Here is a 23,088-nt window from a genome sequence, read left to right as displayed (position 1 = left end):
GTCTTTCAGAATTTACCTTGGTTTCACCTCCTTAGAGGTCCACAGCAGTTTTCAGAATCGCCTTCTTTCACAGCAGCTCGTGAAAGAAGGAAATGGGTTAGAATCATAAGTTTCCTTCCAATTTCAGCACATGGACACTGACTAAAAACAGGCTATTCTGAACACTCTCGACCTTGAGCGAGCTCCTACACTGCCAGCAGTCCCCTCCCTCTCAAGAGACAGCTGCCCCCTCTTCACTAAGAAGATCAGGGCCACCCGGCAAAGCCTCTCTCAAATCCCGGCCTGCCTGCCAGCAGCCCATGTACCTGCGCCCACCCTCGCCTCCCTCCCTCGTCTTGGAGAAATATGCGTCCTTTCTTCAGCCCATGCCTGCCACTGTTGCCTGGGTGATGAATCCCTTTCTCTCCTACCTCCACAGAAAGGCTCTTCTTTCGATAATTGCTCTTCTTAAAATTGTTCCAGGATAAGATTTTCCAACCATTCTCTAAACGGTGGAAATTGAGGTCATAAAATAACCATTTGCTCATGCTGAGGAGCAGACCCAAGGCTGGTTCTTTAAAAGAAGATCAGATTTCTGCACAAGGGTGCATTGAGAATGCTGTTCATCGCACTGCATGGTTCTCCCTCCATGTGGTCCCCATGGGAAGCTTCTGTCCTGTATCATCCCCTGTGCCAGCTGTGCTCTTGAGCAGCCGTTTGCTCTCCTCTCACAGAGTGAGCTATCTTGTCTCCGTCGTAGTATCCGTTCTGGGACATTCAGAGCTAACTCTGCGGTCTGACTCTGGCACTTTTAATTATATATCCACTCCCTTTGCATACTGAATTTACCACTGACTTAACAGTTTCTTATCTGTACACATTTCCCCTCATATTTTAACTGGTTGTATCGTATGAAAATACAAATTATACTGTAAGTCCTACCTGCAATAAGGTATGGTATGACTAATTCCTAAACAAATGAATAAACATTTCTTACATAGAAATACGTATTTAAAGTGTATGAGAATGTCTCTTGCCATAGAAATGAGGTCCAAATATACAGGAAAAGCACTGGAATAAGCCTTAGAAAGATTCCTCATATTTGAATTTTAGTATTGGTCACAATAAATTCTTGAATTAGAGTGATCCACTCAAGTTAATTGTATAAAGATGCTGCGCAGCTCCCCGAGAGCTCTAAAATAAGAAGACCAGGGCCGCAGGCCATCTTCACCACGTGTCCTTTTCAAAACTACCTGCGACAAACTCGGCAACTAAGAAAAAGTGTGATTTTATCTATTTGCTGATCAAGGATCTGTGATCATGCAGGAAGGTCCCAGAATGACAGAATTAGAGCTGATGATTTTCCCCCATTATGTTAAAATCTATGAAAAATAAGTAGATCAAATTATTAACAGATATAATTACAAAATGTATTTAACCAAAAGTATTTCGCTCCATATCGAGTCGGTCTGAATAATCGTCCTTTCAATATGGGACAGTGAATGCCCCATAACACTGCCATATTTTCACAGTTAATGGTAAGTTCATTGAATGAATGGCAAGTGTCATTATAGTTATTGTCTTAAATCATCTTATGCTATATAACAGGTGCCAATTCTCTGTTGCCCCTGTTCTGGCACCTAATACACTCTTCCTTCTGATCTGTACTGCCCATCATTCAAGGACAACTTCAAAACCCATCTCCTCCCCAGATGAGCTCTTCCTGGGGGGAAGAGCTGAGCATATGCATGGTTCTTAGAATGATTATTCGGATGACAGTGCACAGAGTTAACTTGGGGGTTAGGATGGGCGGAGATTAAATGTAGAAAGACAACTTGGTTAGTCGCTGTAGGTGATTAGAGATAGCACTTGGCTTTATTCTACTCAGCACTGCAATTATAGCCATGGATGTCCATCTCTCCCTCGTGAACTCTTTGAAGGCAGGGATCACATGCCTGCCTCTGTGTCTAAAACATAACAGGCATTGGATAACTGTAGGAAATGGAATAAATTAATGAGTGAGGGGGTGAATGAAGAGGGCAAATGAGATGCTAAAAAGGCCACTGTGACTGACTCTTTTAAAAATTCCCTTTATGCTGGCTCCTGGATCAAGCAGGGAGAAGCGAAAGTGCCATCCGGGAAGGAAGGGGATCAGGGCCATGTTACCGTCTTCCTCATCACTGCTCTCCTCCCCAAACTCTGCATGTGCTCCAGGTTGTCGATGTTCCTCATAAAACCTGCTGCCCAGAACTGAGCAGACTCCAGACAGAGTCTGATCAGGGCTGTGTCTGGAAGGTGCATCTCTTCCAGCCATCTGAACGTTCGATCCCTTTTAACAGAGACCAAAATTGTTGGCGTACATTTAATGGCCACATCATGCTTCTGTTTCATAAGAAGCTTAGGCTCAGGTCTGTTTTTCACACTGATTGCTATAAACACAAATATCCACCAGCTTGGTTTACACATTTTTTAATATTCTAAAATCCAAGTTCATCCCTATGAATTTCCACTGTTGTTGTATTGAGCCCAGCATTCAATCCTTTAAATTTTTGTGTGAAATAATTTGAATCCCTGACTCTGCAATAGTCCTAAGTGCTATGACTCCCACAACGTTGCAGCATTTATGCAGCAGGCAATTCTGCGTATCTACTGGGTACGAACACACGTGGTAGACACTGGCCTTCCTGAACAATACATTTTTTGAAAGCATAGTAGAGAGGAGACACTCACTGCACTCAGCTTTGCACTGCCTGCCTTCAATCTCCTGGTTCACAACACTGATTCCTGGCTATTGTAATGGACTATGTCTCTGTTCCTCAAAACTTACTCCACATTTCATACTTTCAGAGCCATCTGGGAGCTCAGCTACTCAAATAATGAGATCATGAATACAACTGCTTATAGCCTTTCCCTCCCCAGCTAACATATTCACACTTTCACAGTAATCTTTAGTTATTTTACTTACTCCAGAACATGGTGATTGTACCACAGTAATGAGAAAATTAGAATGGATTACTGGAATATAGATTCTGCATATCCCTTATTTCAATACAAAGTAGCCTATCCTGCTCTACCCAAACCCTTGCCCAACACTGTCATTCTCCCTATGTCATTGATTTTTTTTCATTTTATATATGTTAATTCATTTTTTAAATATCAGTTGAGCACTTCCAATGTTCCAAGAACTACAAACAAAGAGCCTAAAGTCTTATGCAAGAGACAGACACCAACGGATAATTACAATACAGTATGATAAATATGTACGTGGGCAGCGGTTGGCAAACTTTTACTGTAAAGGGCCAAACAGTAAATATTTTAGGTTTTGTGGGCCACACGGTCTCCGGCGTAACTACACAACTCTGCCACATGAAAGCAGCCAGAGACAATGTGTAAACAAGTGGATTCCAATAAAAGTGCATTCCAATAAAATTTTATTTACAAAAACAGGTGGTAGGCTAAATTTGATCCACGGGTCATAGTTTGCCAACCACCATACTTGGGTAAGAACATTCTTTTATTCAGCAATTATTTGTTGAACACTCCTTAGTCTATTCCTTTTCACTGCTCTAAGTGGGAGGGTAAAATAGTAACCCAAACATACAAAAACCCCTTCTCTGGTGGAACTTACATTCTAGTGAAGATGGACAGAAAGCAAAATTTTAAAAATACATAGCACATTAGAGGAAAATTCTGAAAAGAGAAGTAAAATTGGAAAGCAACTGTGAAGAGTCAGTGGAGTGTGTGCAATTGTAGATGAGGTCACCAGGGAAGGGCACCAAAGGTGACTTTGAAACAACACAGGAAGGAAGTGGGAAAACCAGCCATGTAGAGATCTGGGGGAAGGGAGCACCAGCAGAGTGAAAAGCCACTAAAAAGCTCAAGTGGTAGGAGTGTGTCCATCAAGTCAAGGGGCAGTGAGAAGGCCGATGTGTCTGGAATGGAGCAAACAAGAAGCATGGGGCGGGGGGGGGGGGAAGAAATCACTGGTACTAGGTCAGGCAGGGCCCTGAAGGTCATAGCAATGCTATTGGCTTTGACTCTGAATGAGCTGGGAAGCTGCTGGAGAATCCGGGGCAGAGGAACGACTTGATCTGAATTACACTCTAGTAGGATGACTCTGGCTGCTTTGCTAAAAACAGACTGGGGGAGAGGTGCAGGAGCAAAAGTGGGGAGACCAGCGAGGAGGCCACTGTAACGATACAGCTGAGAGGCCATGGGGCCTGAGCAGAGTGGTGACAGCAGGGGTGAGCAGTGACCTAAGGGAGATAGCTAATTCCTACATGAGGACAAAAAGGAATGCTATCAGGATGGAGGAAGTGACATCCTGAGACGTAAAGGGGAAGTAGGAATCATCCAAGTGTTAGGCCAGGGAAATCAGGTCCACAGCCCTGGGCAGAGCTCCCGGTGAGAAGCCAGAGACACACTGGGGTTCAGGAAATAAATGGGTCAGCAGCTTCCTCCAGAGGGTGACACTCTGTTGAAACAAATCCTCAAAAAGAAGAAAAACACCCGATGTCCAGACTCACTGTATGCCCCACTCACTCCCCAACCCACTCCTCTGGGTTAGGAAAGACCCAGCAACAAGATTTAACCTCTATTCAGTCGCGGAAGCAACATATAAACAGGGTTCCTAGAGAAAAAGTAAACGTCTCTCAGCAGGCAGCTGTTTTTAGATTCCTGGGCTGAAATTCTAGGAAGAGATCCCTCAGAGAAATCATCTGAGACAGACGGGCACCTGGCCAGGGTATCAGGGCCAGCACCCCAACTCCTAGGAAAATGCCCAAGTGTCTTGAACTTGAACATAGCTGGAGACTAGGGTCTCTCCTAAAAAGTTTCTAAGAGAAAATATTTTTAACCCAGGCACGCCACGTGGCTTGCTCATAAGTCTGTCTATTTGGCTACAAAATAACCATGAAAAAGAGAAAAACACCTCTCCCCACGCACCTGGGAAGGAAAGTTCTCTGAGCCAGGTGAGGGGAGAAATTGTGGATTTCCTTTGCTGTGCAAGGTGTGCCTATTGTGACTGGGGAGAAATTTGGCCTGTCGGGAAATGGGCAGGGGACGCTTCTATTTGCAGGCCAACTGTCTGAGCTTATCTGTAAGGTGTCCTCGTATTCCATACCCTCTAACCTCTTTGCCAGGCTAAAGGAGTGTGAGAAGGCGAGGCCTGCCTCTTTGGAGTTTGCGCTGCTCGGTGTTTGGAAGAGCTGTTACATTTTAAAGTTTTGCCTCCATTTCTTTGCTCTCTGCCCTCTTCTACCCCTTACACTTATTTTCCCCCATGTATGTTTTTTTTGGCTGCCGGGAACTTGGAATCCCAACTTCAAAAGAAACCTATAATGAAGCCTGGCTGATGTTTAACAGACCCGCCACTGCAGGGGCCCAGCCCAACCATTCTTTTGGCTCAACAGCCACAGAGGGTGGGTGAGCAAAGCACAGCTAATTCCCAACACCTAGGACTGTGCAGCACTGGCTTGTCCACCTGTTCCCCTCGGTGTCATGCACATCTGCCCCCTGCCTCAGGGTCCACACCCCACACTGTACAACTGCAGACACCACTCTTGAAATGCCTTGGCAGGGCCCCTCCCAGCCTCCGACTTGAGGGCCCTTTTAGAGAGAAGTGGGCCATGTCCCAGCGTGGCTATGTACAGCCGTCCTCTGCCCTCAAACGCCCCAGCAGCAGAACTCAGGGAGTGAAGCAAAGAAGAGACAATGACACACGGAGACCTTTGCCCACCACAGGCTTCGAAAAACAAGCGGAGGGCACCCCCTGTCTGCCTCACGGAGAGACCTGACACTCGGTGATGGATGGCTTGTTCACGCTGCGCTGGGCCATCCCAGACATTTGTTTTCATTTGGTGGCTTTTCCCCGCATGATAACAAAGATTATGAAATCTGACACACAGACACCAAAACAGAGAGGCGAGCCCACGGTTCCAGGTTCCTCCGGGTACTAGGCTCGACTCGGGTGGGAAAGGGGAGGGAGAACGAGAGGCGGAGGGCAGGTTCAGCAGCAAAGAGCCCTTCATCGCTGAGCCGTCATTTCAGAAAGAAAAACAACAGAAACAGTTCATGACCAAAAAGAAGCTGAAGTCTGCAAGCATCAGGGGAGAGAGTTTCCCTCCTTAGGGCAGAGAGAACCCCTTGGCTTCGCTACCTAGGATGTGCCATACGCATGGCCGATGACACCCGTGATGGTGCAGAGGTGGACTCTTGGCCCCCTTCCCTCCTCAGCCCATGCAGACACTCTCTCAGGGCAGCTACCATGAAGGAGACATCTGGCCCACGCAGCCTCCCCTGCCCACAGCCAAGTTCCTCTGTCTTAGTAACGCTGTTCAACTGGCTGGGTAACATATCTATAATTTATATCTCCTCCTGACCAGTCCCAAGTCTGATAAATAGTCTCCCTTTGATAGGCCCATCTGGGTTACAGATGTTCGATGCTGGATCCCTCAGGCTCTCTCCTCCTCTGTTGCTTCGAGAGAGGGACCTCTTTGGGCTAGATTTCTGACTTCTTGCTGGGCTGGGGAAGAGGGGATGCTGCGTAGGATTTGAGAAATGAGGCGGATTGTTCATACACCAATCATTGTAGCTGCCTGTTAGTGATCTATCTATAGGTGTGTCCCCCACTTCCAAGCCCTCCCCCCTACTAAACTGTGAGCTCCTGAACAGAAGGACTCTGTGCCCGGCACACTCGATTTACTCAATAAATATCTGGCAAAAACACTGGTTGAAGTTGGATTCCCTTCAGAGTCACAGTATAACGGAATTGTGAACTTGAGTTCTGCGATTTAATTGTAACAATAGGGATGCTGCATATGGGTAATTTCATTCAGAGACAACCCATAACTCCAGCGAGTCACAGGCCCTCATAGAATTCCAAAAATCTGTGTCTCCATAAATCCAAAGCCCTTGCCAAGGATCCAAGCCGTGGCACAGAAAACCAGTCTACACTCCACATTCTGCTCTTAGTGCCTCAGCCTGGATTTCAACCCAGGGAATTTAGATATAATTACTAAACCCCTCCACCAAGTTGTTAGCACTTACTCTTTATATATTCTTCTAATTTGCCCCTCTGCTTAGCTTACTGTATCTGGCACATCATAGGAATAATTGTTTTTCAAAATACAGTTCTTGCCAATAAGAGTTATGAAAAACACTCAATGTTTTTAATAATAAAATTTAACACAAGGACTACAAAGGAGAGAGTGTGGGGGGGGGGACCCTTAATGAAATAAATATGAGGGAGCTAGGAAAGAGGAAACTGCTCTCCACTATGTTCTGCCTTCCGATTTATTCCTCCAAAAGATTAAATTCATAGATAATTATCCTCCTTAGCTCATCTTAAGTATGAACGGAAAGGTGTGCTTCTTACTCTGAACAAGCAGTGGACACCTGAGGAAATCCTCCAACATAACAGGCAGACAGGAATTAAGGGGGATGGGGGGCGGGGGGGGGGAGTTGACTACAGGTCAATCAGGTGTAGTGCATCTAAAAAAAAAAAATTCAGAATGGATCTCATCTTTAGCTTCTAAAAAGGTTGCATCCATAAAACAAAAAGAGATTAATACAGAAAGTTTAAAGAGTAGGAAGGTCTTAAAAATATGATTGCTGAAATAAAAACAATTCAATAGAAGAGTTGGAGAATAAGCTCAAGGAACTCTCCAAAAGAAAAAAAAAAAAATAGAACAAAGTAACAAAGAGATAGACCATATGAGAGAAAAATGAGAATAAATTGAGGAGATCCATCCTCAAGAGATTCAGGGTAGAAAAGAGAACAGAAGAAACTGACTTTTAAAAAATCAAAGTAATAATCTAATAGAAGTTGCCAGAGGTGAAAGATAAGAGTGTTGAAACTGAGTGCTCAACAAAAGAAGAATGAAAGTCCAACCCTTAAAAAAATCATAATATCCCCAAAATAACAAGACTAAGGGTAAGATTCTAGACAGTTTTTAAAAGATAAAATATTCTGTCTCTAAAAAGACACACAATTATCAGAATGGAAGCTAGAGGCAATTAATAAATTTATTCAAAAGTTTGAGAGATGTTTTACATCCCCCAAATTTACAAACTATCAGTATAAAGTCAAAACAAAAACATTTTGCAAACTACATTCTCAAAAAAAGTTACCTAAAACACCCTTTCTTAGAAAGTTGCTTAAGAATATTTTCCAGTAAAATAAAGCAGTCAATTAAGAGATATTCATACAATTCAGGACATAGTGGCTTCAATCCAAAAGAAAAAAAGCAAAAAACAAAAACACAAAAAGTGTAAAGGGAAGTTCTGGATGACAACTGTGCGGCAGACCTAAAGATAACTGGGCAAGACTGAAGGTGGAGCAGAAAAGAGAATGAACCAGAAGGGAGATTTGCAGAGTGTAAAAATAAATAAATAAATAAATAAGATTTTATTTCTATAGATTAACTGTTATGGTAAAACATGTAAAAACAATTGAGGATATCGAAAAAGAGTGAAGGAAGGGAAAGACGGGAGGGAGGGAGGGAGGGAGGGAGGGAGGGAGGGAGGGAGGGAGGGAGGGAGGGAGGGAAGGAGGGAGGGAAGGAGGGAGGGAGGGTAGGAAAAAGCTATGAAAAAAAAAGATATACAATAATAGAATACTACTTTGTTCTGCAACAAAAAAATATTTCATAGTCATGATATTTTAAATATAAATATAACTAATTCAAATAAAATAATAAAATAAGTTGAAAAGATGGAGGGGAGACAGAAGGAAAACAAATGGAAGAGTTAAAGTCTCATCTTTACCATAAGAGCAAGTCAATGCATAATGTTTAAAACTGATGAATCAATTACTATATTTGGAGAGAGGGAATAATTACCAGAAGAGATGGGTAAAGGAATTAAATATGGGAGCAGGGCTAGAGAGTAATGGATGGGGGAAGAGTTAGGCAGGGGACTGTTATTCCTGTTTACATCTTCTGATACAATTTGATGTTTTTAACCATGAGCATGTATTACTTGGACTTAAATATGTTTAACTATCAAAAGGTATAAATAATGGTACCTTTTATTCCACAAAGCAAGCTTTGCATGTAGGGTGAGAAGGTTTCAGGCACGTTTGGGCCCACAGATAGTACAGGATGCGTTTCCAGGGCAATTCTGCGGCAGTAAGCGGAGTAAGTTCTAAACGCCCAGATAAGGGCAGTGGCTGCTCAGATTTAGAGAACCGAGGGCCACGCTAAGGAGAAGGGCGCCTGGGCACCGAGAGCCGCTGTCACGAACTAGTAGACAGAGGAGAACAAGCCAGATTTCCCCGTCTCTGGAGATCCAAAGAGTTGGCGCCCACTGTTATTAGTGAGGGTTAGCTTCTGCTTAAGGTTATCAAAATCTAAAAACCAAACCCAAACAGAATCTTTCTCACGTGAATATTTCTGGTAATGTGATAGTTCCCTGCATATTCTTCTATAACAAAGGCTTCCCATCCGTCAGCTCTGATGGCCATAATAATCACTAATGTTAGTTTAGAACTATTTTTGTACTTTGAAAACTTTAGAGTTACCGAGCGCTTTCCTGTACCTTATTTCATCTCGTTCACAAAACGACCCTAGGATATAGGTCGTGCAAAGTACTACGGCAATCACCCCCCTTTTACAAACTTGTACAGTTTACATAGCTAATTAAGTAGCAAGGACTCTTGAATTCAACCGTGTCCACGGATTCCAAATCTTGCGCCCAGTTCCTGACCTCACATGCCTGAACTACAGGCTAACCTATTAAACTGGTGTCAACGGACTGCCCATATACAGGGACACCATAGATATCTACACAGATTATGACCAACAAACACAGAGGATCCTCCCTTAAAAGGGCGAAATGGGAAGCCTCCAGGCCTAAAGGAGACTTAGGCTTAGGTGCAGAACATCTTGTGTTCACGGAGCAGGTGAACCGCTCAGCCTGCACCAAAGACCAAGCCCACGAAGCCTCTCGGTGGGATTGTGTGACTTTGCTGGGAACCTCCCTACAGAAGAGGGATCGCAGGCAACGGGTGCCGAGCGGTTTCCATCTACCTCGCCCGCCTCCCTGACGGCCCCCCGGCTTCCTCTCGCAGGCCGTGTTGTTCAGGTGCTGCAATCGCTGGCGCGTGTGTTCAGGCGAACTGCGCGCCGTGTCGCAGCCGTCTGCTCCTTAGACAGTGGGTCCCGTGAGGGCTGTCCCTTGTCCTAGTCATCTCTGGGTCCCTAATTACTTAACACAACACCTAGTGCTTCACAAAAGCACAATAATATCAGGTGGGTGGATGCATGTTTTATTTGGGGGCTGTGTGAACCCTCTTTTGTCTCCAGAAGCCAAAAGGATAAAACAGTGTTAGAAATGCACCTTGCACACAGGACACCCCGAGCCCCGGCCCCTTACCTCCTGGGTGAGTCAGGGTCAAAGCAGGTCTTGCGCACGTCGGTCACCTCGGGGTCACAGCAGTCCCCTTCGTCGAAGTCGTTCAGCATGTTGTTGCATTCCGCGTGGCAGAGCCCATCCCTGCGGTTCCAGGAGTAGCACCGGCCCTGCAGGCTGCAGTCGCCCCCGTCGTAGCCGGTGAGTGGGTGGTCACACTCCGGGTCACAGTGGTCATTGCCGATCTTGCTGGGCTCACAGCTGACAAGCACTGTGCGGTGGCGCAAGGTGGAATTGTGGACCTGGTAGACGCTCAGCTGCCAGGTGATGTTGTAGCGGCCAAAGGCTTCATTGAGCACCTCGTGCTGCAGGCTGATCTGCTGGTCACTCACGGTGGGGTTCAGCCCCTCGTCGTCACAGACGTTCACCACCTGGTAGCGTATCACCTTCTCTCCCCGAAGCGGCCAGTGCCCATTGTAGTGGGAGATCAGTTCCACATTGTCACATGCTGTCTGCCCACAAAGTGGGGGGCGCAAAGGTGACACAAGCTCAGGCTTGGGCTCAAAACCCTGGAGAACCTCAAGCCAGGGGTACTTGTCATCTCTAAAGGGGGCCCACTGTTCTTCCAGGCGCTCAAAGCTGGCTGTCAGCACCAGGGTGGTCAGCTCCATCGCGCTTGGATGCCGAGGACGATGCTGGAGTTGGCTTTGTGAGAGGGCCATTGACCAGAGGGCCAGTGTGCCCAAGTGTCCACGGAAAGAATGGCCATTCTCAGAGCTATCCCCACCCAGGAGCAAAGAACGACATGATGCCATGAAGGGGCTGTTAAGGGGACCAGATTGATCTGGACTGCTAGCCACCTGAGTGCCATCCACATACAGGGCCATACGCCGTCCATCGTAAGTGGCTGCCAGGTGTGTCCACGTGCCTCCCTGGTAGCGACTGTGGCCGATCACAGTGGTGGCCCTCTTCACGCGGTCAGTGCGAAGTGAGAAGAAGAAGCGAGCGTCTCGCCTTCCCATGTCCTCCCCTGAGCGGATCCCCAGGGTCCAGCCCCGGTCACTGACAGTATGGGAGCAGTTATCAAACATGCCTGGGAAAGAAGGAAGAATCAAGGGGAGAAATACCAGATACAAAGGGGGATGGAGAAAAGGGGAGAAGAAAACCCATGTGAATAGCAAGAATGTAGGTTTTTAACGGAAAAAAAATTAAGCAACACAGATTCCCCACCTCAGGTACCTGTCCAGTGCCCCATATCAAGCCATTCCGGCAAAGTCTGTCCCTAAAAGGAATCTGATTTGGGCTTCTATCACATTTAACTCATTTTGGCATTTTAAAACAACCAAATGAGAAGTTGTAAAGGGGATGAATAATGCAAGTGACAACCATCTCTAGAACTTAGTCACAGGTGGTCCTTATGCTGACTTCGAGCCCACGCCTTCTCTCCCTGGTCCTTGCCCCTTCCTTTTCTTCGAAGCCATGAGGACAGTCACAGTTTTTACAAAGGCCAGTAATCTCCCACCCCCTCAAAAAGTCATTTTCTGTACTGAATATTAAGTGATGATTCTCCTGGGGAAAAGGAGTTGGTGAATCAGGGAATCCCATCAGAGAAGACAATGACATCCCAGACGCCTTTCCCAGCCTGCTATGCTCTCTAGCATCTAAGGGCCAGGACACCCATCCACAAAGAACAGATGTTGCCCAGAATAGGAAAAATGAAATTGCCCCATGGCCCTAGCCTGAAAACTTAGTCAAGTCAGTGATAATAATGACTGGTCTAGGTCCAGCGATGCCCACCATAGTACGGAGCAGAACTTGCCCGGAGACATGAAGATCCTCCCCAAAGGCTACCTTACTGCCTTGCTCCACGTAAGCGCAAGACTATGAGGTTCAACTGAATAAAAGGAAGGGTCACCTGTAGACAACCTGGCAACGGGGAGGAGTAGGAAGTTCAGATACATGAAGGCAGTTTGGAGGCCTTAAATGTTGCCACCTTTGGTCATGAACCCACCATCTCCTCCCAGCAGTCTCTTCTATACACGGCTCCATCCCTCTAATCCGGAGGACGTGAATGGAGAATCATTTGATTCCCTTCTCCCGCAAGGCTGAACAGACCAGTCTGCAGTTAGGCTGTTGTTGCAGTCGGTGCTCAGACAAACACAGATTCAGCCCCAACACTGAATCTATAACCCAGAAGCTCCGTGCTCCACCCCTCGCTGGTAGGAAGAAAATCATGCTTGGTCACTTGAAGGGATGTCACTCTACTAAACCACTCGGGGTCTGCATTTCATCTCACTGTCACTCTCCTCCTGGAAAAAGGAATTCCACTTGGAATTAGTGATTTCAGTTCATCAAACATTTACTGAACTGCCAGACACAGACACTCTTCTCAGCTGTGAAAGGAAAGAGAGAGAGTCTTTGCCCTTGAAAAGTCTCACCGGGAAGTGAGAAACGTAGAAGGTCACTTCAATATAATATCAGAATTCAGACCAAGGTTACACATAGGTGAGTAAAAACAGAGCCAAATCTCAACCCACAGGTCAGAGAGGGTTTCCTGAGGGGATGAGACCCAAACCTACTCTGAGGAGTAAGAGTTGGCTGGGCAAAAGAATTACAGAAGATATTCCACCCAGTGTGGACAGTAGGAACAAAGGTACCTGGGGAAAAACAGGTCAAGGTAGGTCTTGTATAACATAGTAAGGGGCTTGGACTGAAATACATGGAGGTTTTTTTGTGGCTGTTAAATGCCTCTGGTATCCTGAGAGTACGCAGAGTAACTGTAGCATGAAACATCCCATGGTTGTTGGCCTTGCTCTGCACACTGGTCCACCTGCAATTAAGACATCTCAGGGACTTTCCGAAGCTTGTAGGGACAAGCAGGACATGAACACCACGGGAGGACCCATGCACGTGTTCAGTAGATACGCATGAAGCAATGCCAGCTGCCAACCTCAGTACTTGGAGCCGGGGATTTGTACAGTGATTAAATGTTTGTTTGACATCATGGAAAGTTCAGTACAGTGCAGAAGACGAAGCTTAATAAATAGCTACAATAAAATACGCTGACTGTTGCAAGTCTAAGTAGCTATGAACCTCTTTATTAAAACATGGACATAACATGGCAGAAACTCTCCCTAAAGTTACTAAATATCAACTTGCCGGCACTGACCCATTCTGTTAATAATTTCATTCCTAGAAGAAATTCACCCCCAAATCTGCCCATGAAACTAGGGCTACCCTGATTACCTGTCAGACTGTCTGGGAAGGTTAGGAAGACCTAAACCCAAAGGATTCCAAGAGATACGTTTAGACAATCCCAGATCAAAGGTTCTGCCAGTTCACCCAGAAACATTCACTCTAACATTCGTTAGAACCTGTGTTTATATGAAATATCCACTTCAGCTGAATCTTCTAAACTGGGACACATGGTGTTCTTTTAATAAATATTTCTTCCTTCACTTCTTAGCATGCAATGATATCTCTCACTCATATAGTACTTGAGCTTTCCAAAGCCATTTTATATAAACTATCATTTAAGCAGTAAAGCTATCCTGTGACCTAGGCAAGATTATCATCACTAACGTCATTATATAGACAAAGCTACCAAGGCTCTGAGAGGTCTGGTGGCAGGCTGGGTGCAGACAGAACCAAGCTGTCATAATGCTGAGCCCAGGAAAGTTTTCTACAGTGGAAAGAACATTATGGTGGTTACAAGCAGGACTCAGCCACAAGGTCCAGTCCATAGTCTGCCACTTATGTGTCATGTGACCTCAGAAAAATTACATCACCTTGCTGAGCCTCAGTTTACTCATTTGCAGACTGTGCCTATAGAATAAAATTTGTCCATCTCTGGTCTGTTCTTCAGCATCCTTCAACCATAAGCTGAGATCACAGACCTACCTCATGAGGTGGCTGTGAGAATTAAATAGAAGAACACATGTGGGAAATCTCAGCACAGTGCCCACCTGACACAAAGTGATTGACAAACATTGGCTATGATGCTAAGAAGGGGTTTGAGAATGAGCTATCAAAGGGAAATCAAATTAGATATAAAGCCAGTGTTACGCTGGTTCATGTTTAATAACTAGTCCTCTGAAGGGGGGAAAAAAAAACACAAAAATGCTAGTCCTGATTTGCAGCATTTGCCAATTTCTATGGTATAAATATTCCCCCAATGGTCAATTTTAAGTTACCAATAGGATGTCATTGAACATAGGGTTTGGAAGAGATGTTATCATTGGCTCTGGTGAGCCAGGCTGAGCCAGTTCCACTGCTATAAAGACTAACAAGGAAGCCTGGCCAGGTTCAGTGGTTGAGCATCGACCTAGGATCCAGGCGATCACTGTTCAATTCCTGGTCAGGGCACATGCCAAGGTTGTGGGCTCGATCCCCAGTAGGGGGCCTGCAGGAGGGAGCTGATCAATGACAACTCTCTCATCATTGATGTTTCTATCTCTCTCCCCCACTCTCCCTTCTTCTCTCTGAAAATATACAGCTCTTGTATCTTTTACCAACATTACCTCAAAATGGATCATTGACCTAAATGTGAAACGAAAAATTACAAAACTGCTAGAAGACACACACAGAACAAAACCTAGATGACCTTGGATGTGACGATTCCTATTTAGATACAACACCAAGACACCATCCATGAAAGAAATCATTTATAAGCTGGATTTCATCAAAATTAAAAACTTCTGCTCTGCTTAAGACAATCTCAAGAGAGCTAGAAGATAAGCCACAGACTGGAAGAAAATACTTGCAAAAGACGCATCTGATAGAGGACTGTCATCCAAGATATACAAAGAACTCTTAAAATTTAACAGCAAGGAAACAAAAAACCCAGTTTTAAAATGGGCCAAAGACTCTAACAGATACTTCACCGAAGAAGATATACAGACCGCAAATCGGCGTATAAAAAGATGCTCCACATCATGTGTCATCGGGGAGATACGTGTTAAAACAACAATGAGGTGCCACTACACATGCATTAGAAAGGCCAAAAGCCAGAACACTAGTCGTGCAAAATGCTGGCAAGGATGTGGGACACAGGAACTCCGTTTCACTGTGGGTGGGGATGCAAACTGGAGCAGCCACTTTGGAAGACAATTTGGCGGCATCTTAAAAAACTAAACACACTCTCACCATATGATCCATACGCTCCTTAGTATTTACCCAAGGAGTTGAAGACTCTGCCTACACAAAAACCTGCACGCATATGTTTACAGCAGCTTACTCACAACTGCCAAATCTTGAAAGCAACCAAGATGTCCTCAAGTAGGTGAGTGGATAAATTAACTGTATCAGGCCATGGAAAGACGTGGAAGAAACATAAATGCTAAATGAAAGAAGCCAATCTGAAAACACTACTGTATGATTCCAACTATGTGAAATTCTGGAAAAAGCAAAAATATGAAGACAATAAAATGATCAGTGGTTGCCAGGGGTGTGGGGAGAGAGAGGAAGGGGCAGATCAGAGGATTTTTAGGGCAGTGAAAATAATCTGTATGATATTATAATGATGGAGATATGTCATTATGTTTTTGCCATACACACGGAATGTGCAGTGCCAAGTGTGGACCCTCAAGTAGACTAGGAACTTCGGGTGATTATAATGTGTCAATGTAGGTTCTATCTTGGTTAAAAAAAAAAAAAAAGTACCATTCTGGTGAGTGGTCTTGAGTATAGGGGAGACTATGCATGTGTGGGGGCAGGGAGCAGAGGGGAAATCTCTGTACCTTCCTCTCAATTTTAGGGTATCGCTAAAACTGCTCTAAAATAAAAATAAAGTATTTTTTTTTAAAGTGGGGAAAAGTAAATATTTCCTCTACTCTGGGTTTTGAGATTTAAAATGTCTTCCTGAGTGCCCAGCGACCAACTGTGCTGAGAAATAAAACCTGCGCATCCCAGACCTGCCCTTCAGCGCCCTTCAACTGCAAACTGGGATTGCAGAGAGCAGCCCGCACGCCCGTCCGACACTGTGGGGAGGGTCCCCCAGCCCTGCTCCCTTAACGCCATCAAGCAGCAGCCATATGGACTTTGATTCAAAAGAAAAAAGACCAAATCCCCACATTTAGGAGACGCCTCCTTCTTCTCAATCTAGCAGAGTAAGGCTGACAAAACCAATGCAGCCTAAGCCAGCACTATACGTGGTCACACTCTGCTCATGCAACACTGAGATTTTATAACTTTGGATGTACATGTGAGCCACATTCTTGGGAGGAACAGAGGGACCAGATCATCAATGTGATTTATGAAATCACTCAACACCAAGCTGAACTGTGATAGCCCATGGGTTAGAAAAAAATCAAATCAGATGATGTAACTCGAAAAATGGTGGTGGTGCTGAAGCCAAACATTTGGACCGTGTCATCTTGAAACTTCAAGAATCATTCTTTTAGCTCTTGCTTGAAACTGGCTTCCATTATGTATCGATGTTTACTAAATTTAAAATTGTTGTGGCACCTTACCTTGTATCTAATCTAAGTTTAGAGAAGAAGGGAAATAAATGGAGGAAGCATATCTTGTTCATTGTATCCCTGATCTCAACTCCAAAACTCATAGTCAGAGACCCTGGGTGGCTTCACAGAGCTATATACTCACGTGGTCTCCGGGAAAAGTCATTTGGGTACAGTTTTCTACTATTATCGATTGCCAGCATTTGAAATTAATAGAGTTTATACCCCTTAAGGAGAAAAGCCTTCTATCAGACTGGGCTACAGTCTCCCTGCGTGATTATGAAAAATCCTATTAATGGTAAACACGATAGTTAGAGTGTTCCAGACGGTTTGATGGGGAAATATTTCAGTGTGGACCCTGGAGAAGAGGGATCCTGCTTCTTTCCATTTCTTGGGTTCTTTCTTTGCACTCAGGAGGTCTTCTGCTCATGCAAAGAAGAAATAGACTTAAACTACTTTGTATTATATGTCTTCTATGGTCCAGATGCTGGACAGGTGTCACCCCTAGGAAGCCCTCCCACAAATGATTGAGCTAAATTTTATATCCTCAATTACAGACCAAAACAATGAAGATTACAGACGTGAAGCAATTCATCCACAGTCTCATATCTGCGAAGGGCCAGAAAAATACTAAAACCTAAGCTGGTAGCTGTTGTTTTAGAGGAAGAAGAGCAGTAAGGACTGGTGAGTGCGGCATTAACGGAGTTGCAGACCACTTCTTGAAGGAGATTGGGATCTGACTCTCAAGGTAATGCACAGCTGACAGCCACACCTGGGAATGGTTTGGAGAGAGCAGACCAGCTGGCACAGCAGTTCATATGTCCAGGTTGGCCAGCGCCTAAATGGACAGGCTACCTCTGGAGCATTTGATAAAATTTCTGGGCGGTGCTGGAGGGTTTTCTGTGACACATCACATTCAGTAATCAATTCTGAGGACTCTGAGGCGAAGGGGGAGCCTCTTATCCCAAAGCCAGGACTGTGACCGAAGGTGGGTAGAAAGCTAAAGTGAGGGGCACTCAGCTGGAAACTTGCTTCCAAGCCAGCGGCTTCCATCTCCAGCTGCTTTCTCCTCGGCTTCTTACTAGGTCAGTAACCTGCGGAGTAGGACTCCGTGCTAGAGCAGGAGGTAATAAGAAGGAAAGTGAGGTGGTCCGGACAGGAGCTGCTCCCACCTCTCACAAGCTCCGACTGCTGGCCCCCTGCTCCTCCAGGCACCTGCCCTCCTCCCAGCTGGGATCCTCTGTTGGTGGCTGTGAGGGGATGGAGTCCCCTAACAGCAAGAACACATTGAGGGAATTAGGTTTCAGCAGTGCTCCTGGCATCGTAATGGGGAGAAAAGTCTATCCAGTCCAGCAGTTACATAAGTCAATATAAAGTGAGAGAGAAAAAGACTTCTGAGAACTGTCAGGAAGCAACCTGTCCTTGGCATACTTATTTTATGGAAATAACGAAAGGGGAAGAAGAGCCACCTCGTACCCTTTTCTTCCTCAAAGCAGGGAAGTATCTGTGCTTCAGGAACATTATGTGAACTTATTTCAGAGTGATGAAATAAATGGAAAAAACAAAAAAAATGTCCCTCTCTGCGAGGCTACATAGGCCCAATGCTGAGAAAGATGCAGAGAGAATTCCTTCTCCCCAGTTAAAATCCTGATCTGTGGTAACCACACCGCTCTAACAGCAACACTCCAAGTATAGTCTCAGCCCCCAAAAAAATACCACAATGCTCCCTTTGTCTGAAATGCCTCCCACCTATGGGTATAACCTTCAAAAGCTAGCTGAAGGTTCACCTTGCCCTTGAAGCCTTCCTTGACTGCCTTGGTCAAAGTGGTCTTTGCAGCTTGCTGAGCCTCACCATACAACTATTTCTTTGTTCGTCCAAGCGAATGGAGAGCTCCTTGGTGACAAGGGCCTGCCTTAGGCAGCTGTGAATTTCACACACAGTCAAGGAAGGAACAGGTTCTAGCTCTTGCATGGCACCCACTCTGCTCCTGATGTCAATCTGACTCCCAGAAGGAGCATTTCCTACTAGTCTTGGGGGAACCTCAATAACCTTGAAATTGCATGTGGCCTAGAGGGATGATGCAGGGGAATCAAGGGTTGTCTTTACTGTGCAGCTATGGGTGCTTGGACTTTCCCATGACATCTGATGTGCTTTCTCCCAGCCTTCGCATAATAAGCTGCTTCCTTCTGGATCCTACACACTTGGACTATAGCGCACACGGCAAAACTAACTGAGAGCTTGCCTTGAGCAAAGCGCCATTCTGGAGGGAACACCTACCCATGGCAGGGTCTCATAGAGGAGATCTTTTAACAACAGGTCAAAGTGGCAGAAGATAAAGCTGAGGACCAGACAGAAATGCTGCCCTTGATACAAACTCGGTAGGAACCTCAGTTCCAGCAAAGCCGCCCCCCCGGCTGAGCAATCTGCACCTCCGGGAGGGTTCAAATAGGGAGCGAGAGTCCTGCTTCTCCAAGGAGGCCCCTCCGCTCCCAGGAAGGTGAGGTTCTCTTCAACAAAACAGAGGAGTCACGCACAGTGTCATCAGCCCTGGTAACCGAAAAAACATGCTGTGTGGTGCAAGTTTGTTTTTAGGAGGAAAATGAGCTAAAAACAGGGCCAGGTTAGGTCATGAGCATAAATCAACCTGCTAGGAGGCAAGGTCCTGTCCCGGGATGTTGTGCCTGTGTCCTCCCCACACGTGGGTCTGCTGCCTTCTGCAGAACAACTTACCCAACACCCCGCCCCCCAGAGAGAGCACCAGGGAGGGGAACAAAAGGACGGAGGAGGAGGGGCTGGGCCATCCATCAAAGACCAGGACCTGGCAGCGAGCAGGGCTGTGTCAGCAGGAAGAGCGGGAGAGAGTGAACAAAGAGGGCCAGGGAGGTGTTTTCAGCTGTTCTAGATAACTCTCCTCCGAGAAGGGATTAGGCCCAGCCTTTTATCTGCGAGCCCAAGCTTTTCCAAATTAGAGTGCGGAGTGGGGCGAGGCCCCTGGGAATGCTCCCCGCGCATCTTCCCAGCACATATTTCAACCTCGCCTCAAGGGGCGCCTCTCCTTGTCGTCCTGCTCTCATCACACCCCAGGGTGACAGGAGTCAGCTTGGGGATTTCCCTGGCTTTCCGCAGGCCACCCTGCTGTGCCGAGGCTGGGAGTCACCGAGGCGGGGTTGCCGGGGGTGGGGGTTGCTTGATGATTGCCTGGAAGAGCAGGGAAACTCAGAATGGTCAGTCTCGGCTCTGCCACTGACCTGGAATAAGTCAGGGGCAACAAGAGCCTAGTTCCTAAGGAAGCTTCCTTGATCACTGCAGCAAAAAGCAACGTGGCTTGAGGCATTGGTCACCTACTGCCTGAGAAAGTAGTCCACAAGGGTCCAGAGAAAACGACCTGCATAGCCCACCTGGAGTTCTAGTGTGCCTTCCAGAGACTGGGCGATGCCTTCAGGGGCCTCATGAGCGTCTCCCAGGACAACCCTGCCTCATTCCCAGACTCTCCAGGACCTTGATCCAGCCAGACCCACAAATGGCCAAGTGGAGTCAGCCCAGCAGCCAACTAAGAATCAAAAAGGTGGTTAATACTATTCTAGCTTATGGAGATAATAGGACCTAATGCGTAAGGTTTGGAGAAGATTAATTAATTCACACAGGTAAAATAATAAAAACAGTGCTTAGCACATACAAGCACTCAATATTATTATTCTTTGCTAACTCTATCATCATTTTGACATATACAGACTTATCTCTTCAAGTGAATTATAAACTCCTTGAGAGCAGGTAAGCCTGTCTTACACTCATGCCCTCCCCCCACCCCCATTTCAAGACCAATGTCTCCTGCACCATCGGAATGGTAATTCACTAATGAATTTAATCCACAAGAGGCAGTTAGCGGAACTGCCAGGAGCGTCCTCCCAATTGACAAGGACCCTCTAAAAACTCCATTCCTCTACCCAAAAAGAACCCTTGTCTAATAAAAAGCAGCCCCTTGCCCCTCTTACACCACTCACTCCCCACAAGCGGGGCCACAGCGCCCCCTATAGGGACATGCTGGCTTTTCACCTCTTCCTACTAGAAGAATCCAGAGCAGTTATCAGACTTTGGTCACCTCCTTGCCAGTCCTGGGCAATTTCCCTTAGAGTTGTACTTTGGGCTCCATTCCAGGGAGGGAGGAAGAAAGAGAAGAGGAAGAGAGGAGGGGAAGGAGAGAGGAAGGGAGAGGAGGAGGGAGAGAGGGGAGGAGGGAGGGAGGGAGGGAGGGAGGGAGGGAGGGAGGGAGGGAGGGAGGGAGGGAGGGAGGGGAGTGTCCTAAGTAATTTTAAACATGTAGATTTTTTTTAATGTCATTTCAACCATTTTTAATAATCTTTGAGACTGAGCAGTATGAAATTTCTGGAGCATTCAATAAGCTCTATGGGTCCCGTGGCTATGGAATTCCATGAACGCCCATGGAGGCCCAGTGGATACATGACTATGGCTTTGCAGAAGGAGTGTCTGGGATGTGAGAGATGTGGGTTGGCTGCTTCTCCTCAGCTGCCTGCAGGCTTCTCTACCAGTCTGATCTCCCTCCTTCACAGAAATGGTAAAGCATGCCCTGGGAGTTCCAGCAACACAACAGAAAGAATATAAACCCCCAAATGCAGAAGGTAGGTTGTGCAGAAGCTAAGAGAGCAGTATGAAGCCCCACACCTTAGGGAGCCTGGCGCACCTTGAATCCCATAACCTTGAGAAGACGCCTTAGTGGCCTGGCACAGGCTGGTCCTGGGAGACACAGAGTCCCAGTGGCCCCCAGAGCAGGATGCCAGCCCCTCCTCCGCAACCTCCACCACCTCTAGCAAGGTCCCTCTGAGAACTCGCTTGTACAGCTCCAGCTAAGCAACACCAACACCAATTTCCTGTTTTCTCCTTTCCTCCACCAAATAAATAATTTTGAGAGCCCTCTCAGAAGTTTTCTTTGGCACTTCTACCAGGTACAGTTCACAGAATCAATGCTGCCCTAAGAAGAACTGTTTAAACAGTGTCCACTGTACACTCCGTGATGGGGAGGTATCGCAGGAGTCTTGTTTAAAGGAAGCGTGAACAAGATCCTCTCGCAACGAAAACAACCTCCCAACTGGTCACTCAGCTAAGGTCAGATGCTTGCATATCAGGTTTTCTTAAAGTGAAACATCCTACGACTTTCACAGAGTTAGTATTGCGCAGTGTGTCTCCTACTCACACAGTGACTGTGCACGGCCCATGTTTGCTTAATAATATCTGAATATTTGGGCCTCTACCACATGGTCACAAACAACCCAGGGAGATTCTAGCTGCTTTCTAGGAAGCAACTGATACCCAGGGACCGCTCCAACCTAAATACTATGCCAATCAGAACCTAAAGGCTCAGAGCCCCTTTTCCCACCAATTTGAGAGTCCAGGAAGAAACCAGAGAATTCCGGGCATCTGTTCTCAATTTGAACCCAGGCGAGTCTTCAGGGCCCGGTGTCCAGAGGGGACACTGAAGGCCAACCTCTGAGTGAGAGAAACAAAGAACAAGGAAAATAGTGGCCTGATGAATTGACGATTCAGGATAAAAGAGCACTAAAGTCATAATTGAGGTTTCACTACAAATAACTCAATGCTCAATTACATCACTCTATTATAGCTACAGAAGCATATCCATGCATAAGAGCCCATGAAAGAGAGAATTTGCATGGACTGGGGACAGGGGGGCCCTGGGGAGGATGACATGATAGCCTTGGCCTGCTTGGCTGGAAGTGACTTAGGGCAGGGCATTGGGTCCCTCTTCTGTCACCACATCACCATGGAAGAATGGAAATAGCAGCTGACACTGACTGAACACATGCCATGCACCAGGACCAGGCACCAGGCACAGCTCTAAGCACATGACATCTATTAAGTTATTTAACCATCACAACAACTTTATCAGACAGAAATGATCCTTACTCCAGTCTCACAGATGAGGGGACTTCAACTTGCCGAGTTCACACAGCTAGTAGAGGGCTTAGGTCCAGAACATCAGGCTCCAGTTCCTGAGTTCCCAACCACTATGTTAAGAAACAAAATGCAGGTGGATAAAGAGGCTGAGGTAGAACATTTAAAGTGAGGAGACAAGCTGTACAGAGGCCAGGAGCTGGTCATAGGTGGGTCAGGTGGAGAGGAGAGCAAGACCTCCCCAACTCAGGAACGTGGTTGACTCTGGGAGACAGGAGAGATCAAGTTCTGTGTGTAAAAAGGGGCTGGATTATTCTCCACCCATTTATTCAACCCAAGTGCCCACTCCAGTCCAGGCCCCACCATGGGTGCTGG

At 46.1% G+C, this 23,088-nt stretch overlaps 1 protein-coding gene across 1 annotated transcript in view; it reads right to left on the bottom strand.

Annotated features, from left to right (window-relative positions):
* PAPPA2 (pappalysin 2) overlaps nt 1-23,088 on the bottom strand; it is a 174,679-nt gene that overhangs the window by 140,054 nt on the left and 11,537 nt on the right. The window contains exon 2 of the mRNA XM_081120295.1: nt 10,354-11,422. Coding sequence (XP_080976421.1) covers nt 10,354-11,422 — 1,069 coding nt within the window. The remainder of the gene's footprint in view (nt 1-10,353; nt 11,423-23,088) is intronic.

This window comes from Miniopterus schreibersii, assembly GCF_964146895.1.
Source record: "Miniopterus schreibersii genome assembly, chromosome: 19".
Taxonomy (NCBI): domain Eukaryota; kingdom Metazoa; phylum Chordata; class Mammalia; order Chiroptera; family Miniopteridae; genus Miniopterus; species Miniopterus schreibersii.
Note: the sequence above shows the minus strand (reverse complement) of the source record. Positions and strands in the feature narration are given on the sequence as shown.